We start from the raw sequence: 19,213 nt of genomic DNA, 5'->3' as shown, positions 1-19,213 counted from the left end.
GCCACTGGAGGGAAATGTTGAGGGTCTTTCAGTGGCATTTTTATTCCCAAGCAGAGCACACTCTGCATTTCCTGTGTGGAGGAGGAGAATGGTTGCGGATTTGGTCCAGACGTGATGATCCTGGTCCATATGTGTGCAGCAAACCCAGGCCGTGACGCTGCTGGTCTCCCATTTCAAGTTATTCTCCTCTGTCGCGAGTTCCACACCGAAAAACAACCACCACCAGTGCCATATGGTTTCAAAGATCAAAGGCCCTGGTTTTGAATATATTTCAAGCTGACTGTACTTCAAATGTTTTAAATATGTTCCTCCAGATGGGAAGCATGGAGCATTAACGAGGTAAACCACATGTGCGTGAGCCATGATGTGGTCTGTGCAGGACAGTGAAAAGTGAATACCACTGATCCGTGTGTTTGTCTTCCTCTCAGGTTCGCATCTTCACGTACCTCATTGGACGAGAGGCGGCTTTTGCAGACAATCTCAAGTGGATGGCCTGTGCCAACAAAGGTAGGTCCCTCTCATGCTCTTCGCTCTGAATGCCTTCTCAGATGTGCAGAAATCAAGATAGTCATGAGGAAGCAGAGAATTCTAGGAGAGGGCTGTGAATTCTAAAATAAGATCTGAGTGTTTCTACATGATTTTTCATATAACAGATTCTCTCAAAATATGCTGATCAATTTTGAGGACATAGTCAAGGTGAGAGGGTTAAGCCTCTCCACCCTACTGCTTAGGAATGACTTTGGGTGAATCGCTGTGGCAGAGCTGTGTATGTGTGCACACTGAATATCCATGTACTCACTCGGCATTCCCAGCCCTGGCTGTTAGGGAGGCCTCAACACTTTCTGGCCAATAGTCTATAAGCAAAACCAACCTGGGTCATTTCCAGGTTATGAATTTATGAGCTGTTGTGGTGGTGTATATACTCTCTTTGGCTCTTGTGAACTCTGAAGCTACATGATGGAAAAGTCATGAAATGGAGCAACTTTCATCAGCCTGGGTCCCTGAATGACCATATGGAGCAAATGCCTTTCCACTCATCCTGTCCCCTGCCATCACCAACCAACTCTGCATACATAGTGTGTGTGATAAACCTCTGTGTTATACCACTGAGGTTTCTGGTTTGGTATGTTTCCATAGCATGACTTAGCCTACACAAGTAATTAAGTCAGTTAATTCTAGCCTTAATGTTCTAATTTTCAAACTGGAAATGGTGATAATAGTTCTTCCTTTGATTCTCATTAAATGTAAAGATTACACAGGAAGGGAAGTAACAGGCCCTCCAGTCTATAAAGGGCTTCTTTTCATTCTACAACAACTAAGAAGGCAAAACATAGGTGCCAACTAGGTGGTAGAGTCCCGATTCCTTGAGCCTGAACACAGATTTCTGGAGTTGAAACCCCGCCTCCATTATCTACCAACCATCTGCAAGTTACTGAACCTATCTGGATCTGAATTATGTCACCTACAGAACAGTCACCTACAGAATGAGGCTGCATAAATAAAGCTGGCTGCTCAGAGCTGGGCACATAAATGCCCTATATTATTTCCTGGTGTCATATTGATCTGTGCATGTGTCTTATCTCCCTCCTGAGGTTACAGACTCCATGAGGGCAGTCTTTGGCTCTGTTTTCATCTTGAGCACTGACAGAGCCCAGCCTCCTACCTTACTCAGAGTGGGTGATCATTTGATGTTCCTAAAATGAGTAAATTGATTATAAATACTAATAAAGGAAGATATGTTCTGTTGCTCATTTATTGGTATTGATGGACGCCAGTGGTCTATTTTTATATTGTCTCCTAAGCCATCCTTTATAAAAGTTTGTACCTCAGTAGACAAAAGAGGACCCAGTGAAAGCTTTGCAGGTCTCACTCTAGTTTTAGTGACTTAAAACAAAGTTATTTTAGTTGCAAGCAACCAGAGTTGCTCCCTGAAATTTGAAAAAAGAGAGTGTTTTGGAGAGAGAGAGGAGTGACTCAGAATTTAGATTGGGAAGGAAAGTTTGTGGCCCAAGATGACCAGGGAGCTGTGTTTTTATTTTCCTTTCTTTTCGTGGTTTCTTTCAACACTCCATGGTGTTCTTCTTCTCCATAGGTAGAAAGAGAAGGTCTATCTGTCTACCTATGGAGAAGAACATGCACAGGTAGGGCTTGTGCATGTTCAGAAATGGCCACCCTGTGCCATGCACACCCATCTATCCACACTACACAGATTGTGGGCAAGGCATGATATTACAAAGGAGTTTCTATCTTCTCCATTTGAGACTGATCTGCTACTCTAAGTTCTGATTTTAAGTCTTCCACCTCCCCCCCAAAAAGACTATCACACCCAGCTTGGACTAGGTCTCCCCTCTGCTGCATTGGGTATGGGCAGAGGTAAGCCCACAGAGAAAAATATATGCACTCTGAGGGGCTCAGCATTGTGGGTGGGTGGGTGTGGGAAGTTCTCAGAGAATAGATGCATAGCCAGGCAAATTAACCTCATCCAGAATTTCTTTCCCTCTGCCTGGCATTATCTTTAAGTATCTGCTTCTTCTTGGAACAATATTTTAAGCAAGTCTCGATTTCCTTTTTGAAAAAGTGGAGACCTGCATGGAAGTCTTAATGTTTCCGTGAAGCTTTAGAATAACATACTCTATGATTATTTTCATTTATTGGCTGGCTTGCCTCACTTTAGGTATCAGTAATTCTGATCATCCTAGAGTAATGCATTTGGCTTCATTTCAGGGGGACATGTGGGAGGAACATCGCCATGAGGGGATGAAAGCTGAGTGCATCCTATATTTCCTCTGAGGGAAGAGACCATACTTGAAATAATGTTTGGAACTTTGTTGACATTTGTAAATCTTGAGTGAACTACACTTTCCCTGTTTTTTTTCCCCTTTTATTCTGTGGTCTTGAAAAAATGAGTTCCTTTCCATTTTTAAAAAAAAATTTGCTGGTATTCCTGCCACATCAGATTGCACTTCTTCCCATCAGCTAGTATGCATTTAGTCATGGGTTATTGTTTTTACCACTGTCTGTGTCCAGCTGATGAAAATTACTCAAATTGAAGTCTTGTCTTAATCAACTAATATTACACCATAATTTAGTTTTAGTCATTGTTTATAAGAATCTTTGAAGCGTCCTTTTGAAGACAGTTGAGTCAACTCTGAGTATTTCAGGGCCTGGCTATAGAATATAGCCCTTTAGATTTAAAAGTTCTGAGTACAGCAACTTGGGAAATCCAAGGAGGTAATAGTAGCTGCTTAGCTGGCCAGGCCTTGGATTCCAGTGATTCTCCTTCTCTTCCTGTCTAAATCCAGTCATTTCCTTCCCTGCCAGAGCCAGTCCCTCTCAAAAGTTTCACCTTCCTTACTCTGCTTCTCCTCTAAAGGGCCTTGGGAATAAAATGTCATTGTTTACCACTCTTCAAAGTAGCAGTTGCCATCAAAACGTTAGGTTCCAGTCATCTGTGCCCATATAAACATTGGCTTCATGTTGCGTCAGTTATGGGGTTTTAGACCACGTAACATCAGTGAGCAAGTATTCTTCTATGGTCATTAATTAAATCATTGTTTATAGTCTCAGATTGTTATAGTATAGAGGCAGCATAACATTTTTCATCTCAAGTGACATGAGGTCCAGAGGGGGCCCCCCTTACATATTTTTGTCCTGACTCAGGCAAGTTCTTTGGTGAAATGAGTCATTAACATTCGGGGGCCAGAGCAGACTCAGGAGGAGCCCAGGGGAGCCCAAAGAGAAGCTTGTTGGCAGACCAGACAGGCCTGGCCAGAGTGGCCCAGGGGAGGAGCAGGAGCCATCAGTGCCCACACACCTTGCCCAGTCTGAGGTCAAGGACCCACTATCAGTAGAGAACTTCTTGCTTGAAAGTCTGTTAGCCATGGAGACTGTTCTCAGCCAGAGAACTCAGACATGTCCCCTGGAAATGAATGTCTGGGGACATGTATACCCCTTGCAGGAGTTCTCTGCCTCTTCTAATCTACTAGCAAAATCCAGGGAGGCCTGGAGCTCACTAGTTTTTTTTATTCTGTGCATAGGTAGGTCTTTTCTTGAGGGAAACAGTCCTAATGAGGCAAAGCAGCAAACCATTTTAAATATATTAAAGCAGTTGTTTCCACTGTACAATGGCTTGAGGAATATAAAGTTCTGAGTTCACACCATTGGGTAAATGAGTGAACAGAGGGGCCGATGAGCCCAGATATGCCATAAAGCCCTGATGACCTTCTCTAATGCTCAGTGTGCCAAGATTTTAAATAAGCACTGCCTGAATCTCCTTCAGAAATCACGGTGGATGGAGTGTTTTCCAGCTGTGCAAATAAAGAAGGGCCTCCGTGTTTGGGTTCTCAACCAATCAGTCATCATTAGGTCGAATGGAAATGCCACATGAGTCTCTCTTGGTTGTCTGCTCAGCTTGTCCCTCTTTGATAGGTCAATGGTCATTCTCTCCTTTTTAGAAAGCTAACTAGTGGCCTGAGCCCTCCTCAGAAGTTCAGACCCATAGTCCTTTTTCATTAAAAAATTCGTACCCTCTATATTTCCAAGAGTCTTGGTGCCTAAAAGATAGCTTCAGATTTATGAGGCCAGAATGGTGAGGTAGGGGAAAAGTGGCAATTAAAATTTACTATTTTGGAACAGATGGAAGAAGGCAAAAATGACAGTTATTCAGATATCTTTGTGTAATATTTTTGTTCGTTTTGAGCAGTGTCTCCCCAATCCCCCTATTGCTGAGCCCCTGGTAACCACCATTTTATTTTCTGTGCCTTAAAGTTCAACTTTTTTAGATTCCATATGGATTCCACATATAAGTGATATCATACAACATTAGTCATTCTCTGTCTGACTTACCTCCCTTAGCATAATACCCTGTAGGTCCATCCATGTTGTCATAAATGACCAGATTTCCTTCTTTCTCATAGCTGAATAATTCACTGTTGTGTGTGTGTGTGTGTGTGTGTGTGTTTGTATTGATGGACACTGAAGTTGTGTACATTCCATAGAACACGAAGATGGTGCTGCTGTTGTTTATAGCAACTAAGGATGACAAACTGAGTATCAGGTAGAGTGCAAAGTACTTTTGTGTATTGTTCTTTTTGACCCTCACTAAAGCTCTATTGGGTACTTGAGAATAAAACTGAGATTTAGTTTTCTTGTCTCAGGTTACTGCTAGCATGTGGCAGAGCCAGGATTTAGGCCCAGTTGATCCAAAGTCTGAGCCTAACTCTTCACCAGGATGTGAGGCTGCCTCTCTTTAGGGAGAAGAAAATCGTTTCATGAGGACTCTTGCATGTCTTCCATAACTTGAAAGACTCCAGAAAAAGAAATCTAGAGGTTGAGAAAAGACTCTATCAGCTAATAAAGACTAGGCTGGGATTTCTACACAGCCTGTGTGTTCCAGAAGTGATCCTGCCTCAGCTTGCATAGGCATGTAGTTCTGTTTCTGACGTTTTACAAATGGGGACATTAAGGCTCTGAGAGGAGATGAAGGTTGGACTGTGGGTGCTATGATAGAGCTACAGACAGGCCAACATTCCTAGCTCCATCATGTGATCCTTTAAATTACCTTTTTAAAAAAAACTTTTGATATTCAATTACAGTTTGCATTTTCTCCACATCCCTCCACCCCACCCCAGCCAAACCCACCTCCCTCCCCTGCCTCCATCCTCCCCCTTGATTTTGTCCATGTGTCCTTTCTCTAACATGACATTTGAAATTTAAAATGTAGTATTATTTACAAAAGAAAAGTCCTGTTTCTAAATATGAGAGTCTGGCTGATCCTGATGGCTTCACACTCAAGGGCCCCATTCCCCAGGTGGGCACATGCCCACCGGAGCTGTGGGATGGACCCCACCCCCACCCCCGTGGTCATTCTCTCCTGGTCAGTTCTTTCCAACTCATTGAACATGTGCCCTTTGGCTTTAGGCCCAACAGGCCTCTTGCTGGATATCTGTGAAGATCCAAGGAGATGTGGAGGTAGAAAGTTGTTTTAAAATTATATATCTTTTTACAGAAGTAAGTGCTTTGTCAGTAGCATGTGATGTTGCTTGGGAGGAGGAAGATGAAGGAGAATACTGCCAGAGTGTTTCAAGAACACTATTGTCCAAAAGGGATGTAAATGAGGGCACACCATCACATTCACTGCTCAGTTCATTGCCCTGAGAACACTGGAATCTGGGCACTGGCTTTGTCTCCAGCATGTCTTATTCAGAGGGGAAAGAGTATAAAAACTCAATGGGAGTAGTATCCATCACACCAAAGGTGGAACGAGGACCTTGGCATGGGAGGTAGACAGCCAGGGTCTCCCACTGAGGAGCAGTTTCAGGGCTCTCAGCTCTGATGTCATGGCAAAGCAGATTAATGAGTGATGGAGCACCTCATGCAAAGGCACCTTTTAGACAAGGGACCCTTCAGAAATCTCAAAGTAAGGGTGGTAGAACCTCAGAAATACAAAGTACCAGGCTGTGTGTGGTTTATCACATTGAGTAGTTGTAACCTGGAGTTCACAGGAGACTCTGCAAGGGAATAAAGTAAATAAATAGATGTTACATAGAAAAATGAGAAGACCATTTGTAATAGGTGGCTAATTACAGCATTAATTACTCCTTGGTAATTACTGAATGATTGCTGATTCTGTTTTCCTACATGATATATGAAGTCCAAAAAGGCACATTAAAGAAGAGAATAAACATTCAAGAGCTAGAATTTAAAAGAAAAAAAAAAGGTGGGGGAGTGGGAAGGAGGGAAAAGGGCCAGTTTGGAGAATGTAAAGGGAAAATAAGGGAAGCGTCTATGGTTACAGCCAAAGCATCCAGCACTCAGTGACTTCCTGTTATCCATCAAAAGTCCATTTGTTAACTAAAACTTAGATGAAAACATTTAAATACAAGAAGAGTCTTTCAGAAAGGTTTGAGATTTTAATGGGTTGGGGTTTGATGATTAAATTTGCATTAAACTTTGCAGTATACATTATTAATATTATTTTTATAATTTCAGCTTTTCTTACCTTTTATACATCCACATCTCTGGTCTATGTATGGAAATATAAGTTAGAACTGTGGGCTGGGTATTGCGTAGCTTTTTGGTGCTAATTAATGAGCATTTTTAGAAACCTCATGGAGAACCACACACTTCCCCACCCCATCCTCAACCTTTCCTAGCCCCAGAGAAATGGACAGCCCGGTAGGCGCACCCTGCTAGAGGAGGACCTCTGAGCAGTCATTTTTCTCCTTTTTCTAAGACAGGAAGAGGCAGTGTCTTAAGTGCTTAAGAGCAATGTTTTTGGTCAGATGAACCTGGATTCAGATTGATATGGGACAAATCACTACATTCTCTGTGTTCTGTTTCCTCACCGTACAGTGAACACAGGAGTGGTGCTGGTGTGATGCTCAAGTGCACAGGGCCAAGGTGAATCAGAGTAAGAGTCATTGCTTCACTAATGGTTCCCACTAACTTGTGTGCCTGCCTCTGGGAATCCTGATTCCCACAAGACAAGTGCCAGTTTTTTGTAACATCTCATGGAGCTAATATTCCAGTGAAAGAGAACATAGGATACAAGCAAGTCAGAATTCAGCAGCAGATTAATCTTCTGAAGGAAGTGAAGGCAGGGCAAGGTGAGAGGAAATAAGTTTAGAGAGCTGAACCCTGCATGATAAATAAGACCCAGTCATGGAGAGACTTGAGAAAAGGTATGCCAGGCAGAGGGTACAGAAAGTGCCAAAGTCGGAGAGGGGAATGAACTTGGCCTGGGAGTGGAAGGGAAAGGCCAGAGAGCTGAAAAAATGAGGCCAATGGTGAGAAAACAAGAAGGGGTGAGGTCATCCAGATGGGTGGCAGGCAATTGAAGGAGAGTCTTGGTGGTCTGGGTAAGAAATTGGGATTTTATTCTAACTCTAAATAGAACCTGTTTCAGGATCTTAAGCATGGAGATTATAACTGCTTTATACTTTTAGATGATTCCTCTGGCTGCTGCAAAGAACCTAGATAATGTGGAGAGGGCTGTTACTGTACTCTGGCAGAGACACCCTGGAGTCTGGAGTTGGCTGGGGCAGTGGATTTTAGATATATTATGGAGATAGAGCCAGAAGAACATGCTCGTGGATTAGATATGGGGGCAGTGAGCAAATGATGGCTGTCAAGGACAGTTCTTATGCTTTGGGCCTGAATTGGGGAGTGGCGCCCTTTGCTGAGATGCAGGACACGATCTGGGGGGGAACGTGTTTGGTGAGGGAAATCAGGAGCTGGCTTGGGATGAGTTCAGTCTGAGAATCCTGTTAGTCATCCTGTGGAGGTGTCAGGTATACAGTTGGCTGTGGGTCCGGAGTTCTGGGGAGAGGCCAGCTTTTTGTAGCTTCTCAGAACTTTGACTATGACAAGCAATGCCAAGTGAGGATGATCTCAGCTCAATCCTGTCCAAATGTGTGGTGGTTTTTCCTTTCCACTCCCCTCTATGCTAATGACCTGCCTCTCCCATCCTCCTCCTTGCATTCATTCCCTTTCTTCTCTTGGCCCTATTTCGGAAAACCCAAATCAAGGATTTTTACTGTTGGCTTTGAGGATTAAGAAAATATAGACAACCAAGAAGAACTCTTTCTAAGAGATGTTGTCTTTACTGAACACTGGGCACAGTTCCAGAAAGGAATTCATCTGCACTGAGAATCACTCACCCATGTCACCTAATGGCACAGAACCTCCTCTTATCAACACAGCAACAGCTCTCTTAGCTGTCTTCTTTGTCTTGATTGTCTAAGACCTTTCCCTCAGAAGCAAATCCAAGGTTTTCCCACTGGAGAAGAGATGAAATGTTGTCTTTCTTACTCAAACACTGCTTATAGCTGCTGTCTGTGGAGAGGTAACTATGGATGTCCCCTTTCATCCACTTATACTCTTTAAAACTTGTCTTTCCTACCATGTCTCCAAGAAGAGCCACCTGAAAGTCCTGTGAAAGCAGCGTACCAATGGATCTCCCTAACTTTGGTGCCTGATGTCTAAAAAAGGGTCGAGGTGCACATGGTCCGCACTCTCGGGCTGCATGCTAAAACAGGAGCTCAGAGCCTGCTCCTTTGGGATGGCCCTGTTTCCCCTGGGATGGGTAAGGCTCTGGCCTTTGCCAGAAGGGTGGGGATGGACAGGAGTGACAATGCATGTTAATTAGCACTGTGCAGAGCTGTCATCAGGAAGCCAGAAGCCACATGGTCCCAACCTGGTTTGGGGTTGGCACACCAAATTCAAACCAGCTGGCCTTTGTTTGGAAATGCCCTGAGAGGGTCCCAGCCCTTTCTGGACAACAGAAGGGCTGGCATTTCCTTACCCTGAGCCCTGTTTCAGACACTAAGAGTTATATAGACACTGTATAACTCTGCTTTGACAGCTCTGGCTTCAGAGGCACACATACCCTGTCTGATTTTTTGGCAATAGAAGCTGACATGAGCTCGGTATAAGGGTCCTCATTTAAAGGCATAGGGACAAATATGACTGTCCAGTGCCCCCTGCTTACAATACTTCCATGACTGTCTGCCTGTAGGACAAAGCCTAAACTCCTCCCCAAGGTCCTATGTGATGGTTCCCAATCATTCCCCTGGTCTTCTAGCACATTCCTGCTCTAGCTCCTTACCCCAGTCACTTTGAGCTATTTTCATTTCCTGTAAGGGGCCTGATTCTGACCTTCAGCCCTAATTTACACTCCTTCCTTTACTGGACACTCTTTAACCCCTCTTCCTCTGGCTAACTGGTCCTCATCCTTCAGGGTTCAGTGACACTGACCCTTCCTTGGGGTTGCCACCTGATTGGCCATCCCTGCTGTGTGTCCCAGGAGGTAGGGGTCCTACCCATTGTGTTAATCCCTGCTTCTCCAGTGTGAGGCACCAGGAAAGCTTCCCATAAATGTTTGAATGAAGGGCCCCTCCTAGGGATGCAGACCCATGCTCTGTTCATCCTGTCCATTTAACATTGCGTAGTCTATGCACAGTGAGGCCAACAGGACTCCAAACTAAAGAGGAACACAGCAATGCCCTAACCTCAAGACCAAAATGGCATTCCCATACCCAAGACAATAGCACAGTTGGAACTTTTTCTGCTACTTAGAAACCTTGGCTACCAAGCATATTTGAAAGGCAGGTCTGGTAATCACATGAGGGTATGAGCTGGCATTTCTACTTCAAACATATAAAGGACAAAATTCTGTGAAAGCAAAAGGCACAGATTAAGAGGCTCACAATCCTTCTATATTTGCCTCTGGTTTCACCTTCTGTATTTGTCACTGGATACCTGTGAGAATATGTGTGAAACACGCATCCTTGGCCTGCCTTGGTCTTCTTCTCTTTAAAGAGGGCACAGCTATCCCTGCTTCATCATGTTGTGGAGAATGATGAGACAAAGTCCCTCAAGTGTTTAGCAAATTTTGTGTCCCTTAGTAGGCACTCCAAAATTGATTATAGCCCTGGCTGGGTGGCTTAGTTGGTTGGAGCATCATCTTGTACACCAAAAGTTTGCAAGTTTGATTCCTGGTCAGGGCACATACCTAGGTTGTGGGTCCAATTCCCGAGTAAAGGAGACAACTGATTGATGTTTCTCTTTCACATCAATGTTTTTCTCTCTTTCTCCTCTTTTCTCTCTGTCCAAAATCAATAAATATGTCCTCAAGTGAGAATTAAAAAAAATAATTATAACCATTGCTGTTATAGTGATAAAAATGGATATCCTGTCAATTTTGTGGTTTATAGTTTTCCCATTGGAAATAAACTCACTAAGGTGAAAAATAAAAGGTTACAAAATGTCATGTAAGAGGACTGCTATTTCTGCCAGGGAAGGTGTATATGTACATGTACAGAAAAAAGTCTGGGAAGACATTCTCTAAAGGGTTAACAGGGGCTTCCTCTGGGAAGTAGGTTTATGGTTGATCTTAATTTTATTTCTTTGCTTGATGATATTTTCTAACATGATGACAGAGGGGAGATATATGTTTAAAAAGAAAAAGAAAGGAAAGGACTTAGTAGAGGCCAAGAGGGCATGGCATGTGTGAGTTCGGAGGTGCAGGTCTTCCTATCTATTACTGAACTGGGCTCTTCCTCAACAGGGTTTTTCACCCAGATCTCCACCTTGGCTGATGTGCAGGAAAATGTCATGGAATACCTCCATGTCCTCAGCCGGCCCAAGGTCATTGACCAGGAGCATGATGTGGTGTGGACCGAAGCTTACATCGACAGCACTGTGAGTCCACGGGGCCCTGGGGGAGTGCCTGAGGTTGCATCCTGCAATGGGGGAGTTTCCTGTGTTAATTCCAGGGCACAGCAATCGTATCACTCTTCCTCAATAATGGGGTTCAATGACATTTTCCTTTGTCGTATCATTTGCGTGGGTCCCCTTGGCAAACAAGGTTGGTGAAAATGTAACCGGCATTCTGGAAGGTGAATGATCAGCACAGAAAACTCACTTTTTGATTCTGTCTTCTCTAGTTACTTTTTTCCTTCCCCCATGTATACAAATTCTGTCACTGTAGCGGTGATTACAGGCCTGTTAAAGTCAGTCCTTGCTGTCTGAGAGGCCCAGTCCTGGTGATGAATCTTTAGGTCTCAGTTTGGAAAGGTGACTGCAGCTCAGCTCTGGCAGTGAATCGGAGCCACCACAGAGGCCACAGCTGCATTTCCTTCCCATAGACAAGTGAGAATATGCTTTGGTGGTGGTTACATAGGCCCTGGATTGTTTTTGGAACTCAGGCCAAGGCTCATTCTGAAGCTGAATTCTAAGCAAGAGATCTGATGCTGAATTAGTTTAAAAGGAGGAGCTTTGCCAATCGTCAAACAATGGCTCCATGGCCTGGTTTCTTGTGTATTTTCAGGGTGATTTTTCATAGTGATAATGAGTGTGATGGGAGTGGCATTTTTCATTAATTGATTGTAAATGTTCTCACAGGGCCTCTCTCCCATCGTTTTTGTTGGGATTAACATCACATTAATCACCATAACCCAGACATAGCTGTTCTCCAGAGTGGTCTTGATGGCTGCTGTGGGCCGGCTTTTCTCTCCAGGAGCTCTTACTCCCGCTGCATTTCTGGCAGCTACAGGCAAATGCAGGGCAGGAGCCATACATGAGAACCCACCTTAGGGGGCTCCACAGCTGCCTGCCCCACCTCGGCCTTAAAGTCACAGTTTGACTGTGGAGATGTGAACTGGTCAAGAAGGTGTGTCCCTTCCCCCAGGAGAACCACCCAGAACAGAGAAGGGTGTTAAGCTGAAAAACCCTCTCTGGTTAACAGGGAGACCTTGGGCTTGTATTACTTTCAGAGTCTGACACGAATTTAGTTTAGAATCATGGAAATGAAATAACTAAGCCACCTCATTTATGTTGGCATCCTACTAAGAATAACAATAGCAACAATGGTGATGGTCCCATCTCTTCTTCCGGTGGCTGAGTAAGTCTGGAAAGGCAGGCATGAAGAGGAGGAATGCGGCTAGCCAGGAGTTAAGTGATCAAGTCACCCAGTGGTTTTGTATATACACCCTAAATAGCCAATTTGACCAGTCATTTTATTTGTTTTGTCAATTTTAAAAGTATAAAACAAAGTCTCTAAATTAAAACATAGTACCTACACCTGGATAGAGAGACAGATAAGTGGAATAGAAGGTCCAAGAAAAAAAAAAACGACCCACCTACATACAGAAATTTAGTACATGATAAATAAGGCATTTCAAATTAGTGGTGTTGGATGGGCTTTATACTAGATGTTTTGAGAAAACTAGATAGCCATTTATAAAAAAAAATATTTCTATTCTTAACATCGTACCCAAAAGAGAATTTCAAGTGGATCAGATCTCTAAAGTGTGAAAAATGAAACCATACCAGAGTAGAACCCAATGAGGGTCACTTCCTCTGTGACCTGATTTCAGAGAAAGGCTTTCTAACAGTGACTCCAAAATCCAGATGCAATAAAATGAAAGCTGAATAAATTTGACCTCTTAAAATAAAAATAAAACAAAACCCAACTTTTATAAGTCAAAAACTATTATAGGCAAAGTCAAAAGGCAAATGATAAAAATAGGAGAAAATATTTGCAACATATAGGACGTGTGAAGAATTAATAATTCTAATATATCAAGAACTTTTAAAAATTCAAGGGGAACCCCCAAAATTCCTACAGAAGAAAATGAACAAAAGACATAAGCATGATAAAATTCACAAAAAGTAATCAAACTGGCTTTTAAGCATATGGAAGATATACTACTTCACTCATAATAAGAATAATGCAAAATGATATATAGTGAGATACCATTTTGCACCTATCAGAGAGGCAAAAACTAAAGGCTGAACTGTACACTGTTTTGGCGAAGCTGTGGGAAGGGGACACTCACACACTGCTGTGGGGAGAACGAGTGGGGCAATCCCACCTTGACCCATCAATCCCACCTTGACCCAGCAATGACAAATGTAAGAATTAACCCTGAAGATGAACCTCAACAATGTAAAAATAAATGCATTCTGTTCAATACAGAATTACTTATAACTGCAAAGTACTGAATGTTATCTAAATACCTAAACATAAGAGATAGGTGGGTAAACTATGGAATATCCACACAATGCTAAAAAACAAGAATGAGGATGGTTGCTCTTGTTTGCTATGGAATGGTTTCTGGGATATATTGCTAAGCAAAATGAGTAAAATGCAAGAGGATAAATAAGGCACTACCTTCTGTGTAAGAAAGGGAATAAGAAGACGTGAGTTATCTGCTTATTTTTACAAAAAGAAACACAGAAAGATGAATCAGAAAACAGTAGAATTGGTTATCTACAGGAAGTGGGAAGAGGTGCAGAGGAGAAAGGCCAGTGAGGGAGAGAGACATCTCTGAGCTATCGTTTTGCCTAGTATTAGCTTTTGAAAGCATGTTAATGCCATGTTTTCAAAAATTGAAATAAAATTTAAAAATGGGGGCAAATCTAATAGTGAATATAAAAAGAAGCAAATGAGTTTAACTACATCTCAAATGAACAGGAGAAAATTATCCAGAAAGGGAGGGAGAAGAAGTCATCTTTTGGATATAGTAGTTATACACAGCATTAAATTTTGAACAGTGCTCTGACTATTCTCAGAAAAAAGAACTGCAAATAAATTTTAAACTTTTGGTATCATTTGTAGTAATGTGGGTATAGCAATTCTGAACTTATTTTGTGCATATGTAAGATGGAGCAAATATATAAATGGGGGAAGACAAGGCAGACACCTTGTGAATGAAACTGGATTGAAGGGTCTCAGGACTGAAGCCCCAACTATGCCCACTGAAAGGACCTAGAAGTGGCAACTGAGCAGCAACCACCACATCTAGAAGCCAGATCCTAGTTTCTACAAACCACGCCCCACTAAAAGGAATCAGGGTTCCTCAGAGAAATTGTCAATTCCGGGGGCTGTGCAGGGAAAATGCCCCCCAACTCCCCACCCCAAATAAAAGCTTGGAATATATTGTTCTGGGAACAATGCGGTCATGTCAAAAAGACACTAGAGTCAGCTTTCTCAACTCTTGCACAATTTGAGCCTCTAAATAAAAAAGACAGTAATGGGCTATATCCTGTAGAATAAAACAGAAAAGCCATGTGTCTTCACAGATAATAAGTAGATGAACAAATCTCAAAGTGATAATCTGGTGGGAAGGAGTGCAGTGTAAAATTCAATGCTGACTGGTAAATGTGGAGGGAGCCATGGGGTTTGAAAACCACCGCTTTGCAACCATTTAGTAAAGACTGGTTAGAGCAAAGGTGATCAATGCATGCTAAATCTAGGGCGAAGTTTGGAGCAGAATATTTTCATTGTCTCAAAGAGCTTTCCTAGAGGTTTTTGACAAGTTGTGCAAGGGTAAAATTGCATCTGTACAGTGGCTGAATCCAGACAAAATCTTGAGTGCGTCATCAAAATTGATGTCACCAATGAGAAGCAAATGGACAGAGCATGCCTTTGGAAGAGGACACATCACACTTATAGAATATTCTGGCTGAGAATAGGTAACCTGGTGCTCATGGTGAGGAAGAAGATAAAGCTTGTGTTAATATGATATCTTGCTTTAGGTATATTAATCACTTAAATCAACTGTTTTAGATTTACTGATTACATACATGCATCTATGTGGTCTGTCCAGAAGTTATCCGGTCATATACTATGAAAAATACAGATATTTATTGAAGAAGATACAAGAAACATTGTACACAGGTCCATGATGTCTCAGTCCCCTTCAAAGCAGGCACCTTGGGACTGCACATAGTTGCTCCAGTCACCGTCAGATGCCCTGTTGTATTTTCCTGAATCTTATAGATGGTCTGAAATCTCTTCACTTTCCAAGGTGATTTTAGTTTTGGGAAAAAGCCAGAAGTCACAGGGTGCCAAATCTGGGCTGCAGGAGGGCTGAGTCACCTAGTTGATTTGATGTTTCACAAAAAAACTGCACAAGACGTGATGCATGAGTGGACACATTGTTGTGATGAAGCTGCCAATCACTAGTTGCCCATAGTTGCGGCCTTCTGAATCATACGAATAGTTTCTGCAGAGGAATGTTCAAGCTTAATGCAAAATTTGATGCAGATTCATTGCTCTACTCGCTCAGTCATTTTGGATGCAATGGTCGCACAGTACACATGCTCACTCAACAGTGTCTACCGTCTCCACTAACCAGTACAGTGAAGTTGTCGTTGCCCACACATGCACATTCCAGTCCACTCTCCTTGGCTGCCATGTTACACTGATGTCACGCAAACTGTTCTTGTTATATTAACAGTGGCTGGGCTTTTCCACACAGGCCGCATACATGTTTGTGTACTGAGAGCAGTTGAAAGGGAGGGCCCATTGTTCATCTAGCTTGTCCACTAATGAATTCTTGAAAGCAGAGGCAGAAAAAATGGTCTGGCACCCACTCTAGATGAGCAGTTGCAATGGAAAGGTCTTTGAAATTTTGTGTTTTATCTTACAAATTTGCATTCTGTGCCATAATCACCTTTACTTACTTTAAAATAAAATAATGGTTTAAGTGGCTACTATTGAGTAAAATGGAGCTCCAAGATAACAGAGTTCATTTATTCCACCTCTTTCAAAACCTTTTGATGTACATAAAAGTAACCCCCCAGAATATTCTTGTCCCTGAAATGATAGCTCAGCATCACCTCTGTGCTTTGCAAGCTTCTCTGTTGTATCTTTGCAAACTGATAAATAAATTTCCTAGTAGAAAGTTTTGAGGGTTCCTTCTCATCCTGGTTGACTTGAGAACCTTGTTGGGTCAGTGAGGACTCTGGGGAGAAAATCTTCCTCTTTTATAGGCCTGCTTGGTGAGCAGAAGGCAGGTGCTGCTCCAACAGGTGCCTCTTGGGATGGGAAGCAACATTCTCTTTAAGCTCATTTTGGCCTGGATTCTACCAGGACAAGAACAAAAGCCCCCTGTCACTTATGCAGGGTCAAAATACGATCTGTATGCTGAACTCTTCTGCGCAATCTAAATTCTAAGCTGGAACTTTGGAACCACTCAGAACACAATGGGGGTTGGGGGTTGAGGTCAGCCAGTTGCAAGCTCATGATTGTCCTGGCACATCCAGAACAGTCCCAGCCCCGCTTACAATAATGAAAGAGACCAAACTCAGGAGCACTTAGCATTGGAACAGGTGACTCCGTTTTTATACCTGATATCCCGGTGGGATTGGTAGCTATAGGACTTTTGTATATTTCAACATATTTAAAATCTACCTCAGGGTAATAGCTAAGGGCATTGAATTTAAAGTAAGAATAGCCTCAGTTTGAATTCTGTATGTATGCCATATAAACTATGTGACTGTAAGCAAGTCACTTAGCTTTTTGAGTACTGCTTTCCTCATTTACAAATGGGGATAAAACCTGCTTTCCAGGGTTGACTCTAAGGATTAAATGTCTGCATGATGAAAATGCAATAAATACTACCTATCATCATTCCCAACCTCAGGAAATCCAGTAGGAATTTTTCTCCTTGGTTGTGAGAGTTTTAAAAAATACTCTTGTTTCTTTGAGTTGTGTCTCAAAGAAACTTCATGGCAACTGCAATATGGCTTCTAACATTTAGATAGTAGAATTCAGGACTCCAGTATGATGAGTCCCTTGAAAGCACTCTTCTTCTAGATACACTTTTATCCTTTGGAATTCATTTTGCTGTAACAGGTGTTGTACGTCAGACACTAACATCTAGTGTTGGTGCCTGGGGGTCAGTGTCCCTAAGGAAGACTGCTTGTTGTGCAGGACCAGCCAAGGAGCATGCATCACAGCCTTATGGAGGTACAAACTGGCTACCTTGTCCAAGGAAAGGCAGATGTGGTAGAAGGCCCTTAGCTGGCTGCCCCTTAACTGACTCAGTGCCCTATCTTTGCTCTGGAACAGTTGTGCCAGTTACAGCACACTGAACATTTGGTCTGGAGGCATACGACCTGTACACACAACTGTCCCCCCAGCTGACCTGCAAGCTTAAGGAAAACCAGTCAGTCCTCCCACACCTATGGATGCCACTTGTCATTTTGTTGTAATTATAAATTAGTCAAATATTATTTAAACCAATGAATTCTCAGTGTAAAAAAGGAAGTTGTTACTTCTGTGACTATGTAAATGAATGCCTTGGAAAGACTCTAAAGAAAGTTGCTAAAAAGTTACCAGTGTGTTAAGTATGGGCAAAGCAATCATGAAAGACCAAAGGTCTTTCCTGCATTCAAGGAAACCGACACTTAACCTCCCTTCCTTCCTCCCTCCCTCCCTTCCTTCCTTCCTTCCTCCCTCCCTCCCTTCCTTCCTTCCTTCCTTCCTTCCTTCCTTCCTTCCTTCCTCCCTTCCTTCCTTCCTTCCTTCCTGCCTGTCTTCCTGCCTTCCTGCCTTCCTTACTGTAGGGTAGTTTACCTTGATTAGTTTGTTTCCTCCTAGGTTGATGGGGTAAATTTGGTAGCTAGGTTAATGTCTGCTTATTGTCTCATTGCCTCTTGGTAGCCTTCAGGAGCTCTGTGCTGTGTGAAGGAGAATGACCTTCCCAGATGCAGCAAGGAGGGCCACCAACTGGTGTGAGCGTGGTTGCGATTCCCAGCTGCAACTGCCAGCACACTCTGCAATGTGGGTCAGCATCATTGGGACAGCTGTGTTAGTTTTCTATTGCCACGAAATGGATTACTACAAACTTATCTGCTTAAAACAACACAAATGTATTATCTCATGGTTCCCCTGGGTCAGGAGTCTGGGCACAAGTTAGCTGGGCCCTCAGCTCAGGGTCTCACAAGGCTGCAATTAAGTGTTGGCTGCACTGCAGTTCTCATCTGCAGCTCAGGGGCCTCTTCCAGGCTCATTCAGATTGTTGGCAGAATGCAGTCGCTTGCAATTGGAGGACTTAGGTTCCTGTTTCCTTGTTTACTATCCACTGTAGGTTGGTCTCAGCTCCTATAACCCACAGTTCCTTGCCACATGGCCACGGTATAGTTCACACAATGCTGTTTACTTTCTTCCAAGCCACTAAGAATGCACCTCTTTGAACCTTCATCTTCCTTTAAAAGCATCTTTGATTATGTCAGGCCAACCCCGGATAACCTCTCTTTTAATTAACTCAGAGTGCTATGACAGTAACCCAATGGGAGTGATATCCCATCATACTCACACTGCAAGGGAAGATATTTTAATAGACATGTACTTAAGGGGGCAGAAATCTAGGGAGCATTTTAGAATCCTGCCTATTGCAACAGCCTCTGCCCATGTACTGTGGTATGAGAGGAAAACATAATGCCAGAAGGTGATGCCCCAATACCTCCTCCTGCCAACTTAGGAGAGCCATGTCTGCTCTCCATCAGAACAGCTCTACTCACCACAGGCAGCTCAAGGCTCCTGGTTCTTGTTGGGACATGTAGTCTGAAATTGGCTTTGATTCCTTTTAGAATCAGAAGTCTTCTGACCCTGATGAGTTCTGTAATTTCTACCAAATTCTAAGAAAATATGTATTTGTTTAATAGTAAATTTGGACACTTGATCCCACAAGTTTGCTTAATATGGTCTTAAAAGTCTTCTTTCTACTTAATTATCTGGTGGTTAAGGCAAAAGGAATTCTGTTTGCTTGACTCATCAGTGATTATGGTTTAAAACCCAGCAGCAACAAATGTAATTATGTAAGTGATTTAATGCTCAAATGAATAGCTTAAGATGACCTACAAATAAAGTGCTTTTCCTTTTTATTAACTATGTATTGATTCATGCAGTTCTGGGTCT

At 42.7% G+C, this 19,213-nt stretch overlaps 1 protein-coding gene across 1 annotated transcript in view; it reads left to right on the top strand.

The window, feature by feature from the left end:
• CACNA2D3 (calcium voltage-gated channel auxiliary subunit alpha2delta 3) overlaps positions 1-19,213 on the top strand; it is an 870,474-nt gene that overhangs the window by 559,423 nt on the left and 291,838 nt on the right. The window contains exons 12-13 of the mRNA XM_045192346.2: positions 429-507; positions 11,069-11,202. Coding sequence (XP_045048281.1) covers positions 429-507; positions 11,069-11,202 — 213 coding nt within the window. The remainder of the gene's footprint in view (positions 1-428; positions 508-11,068; positions 11,203-19,213) is intronic.

The sequence above is a fragment of the Desmodus rotundus genome, chromosome 8, assembly GCF_022682495.2.
Source record: "Desmodus rotundus isolate HL8 chromosome 8, HLdesRot8A.1, whole genome shotgun sequence".
NCBI classification, from domain to species: domain Eukaryota; kingdom Metazoa; phylum Chordata; class Mammalia; order Chiroptera; family Phyllostomidae; genus Desmodus; species Desmodus rotundus.
The sequence above is the reverse complement of the archived record's forward strand: the minus strand, read 5'-3'. Positions and strand labels throughout refer to the sequence as shown.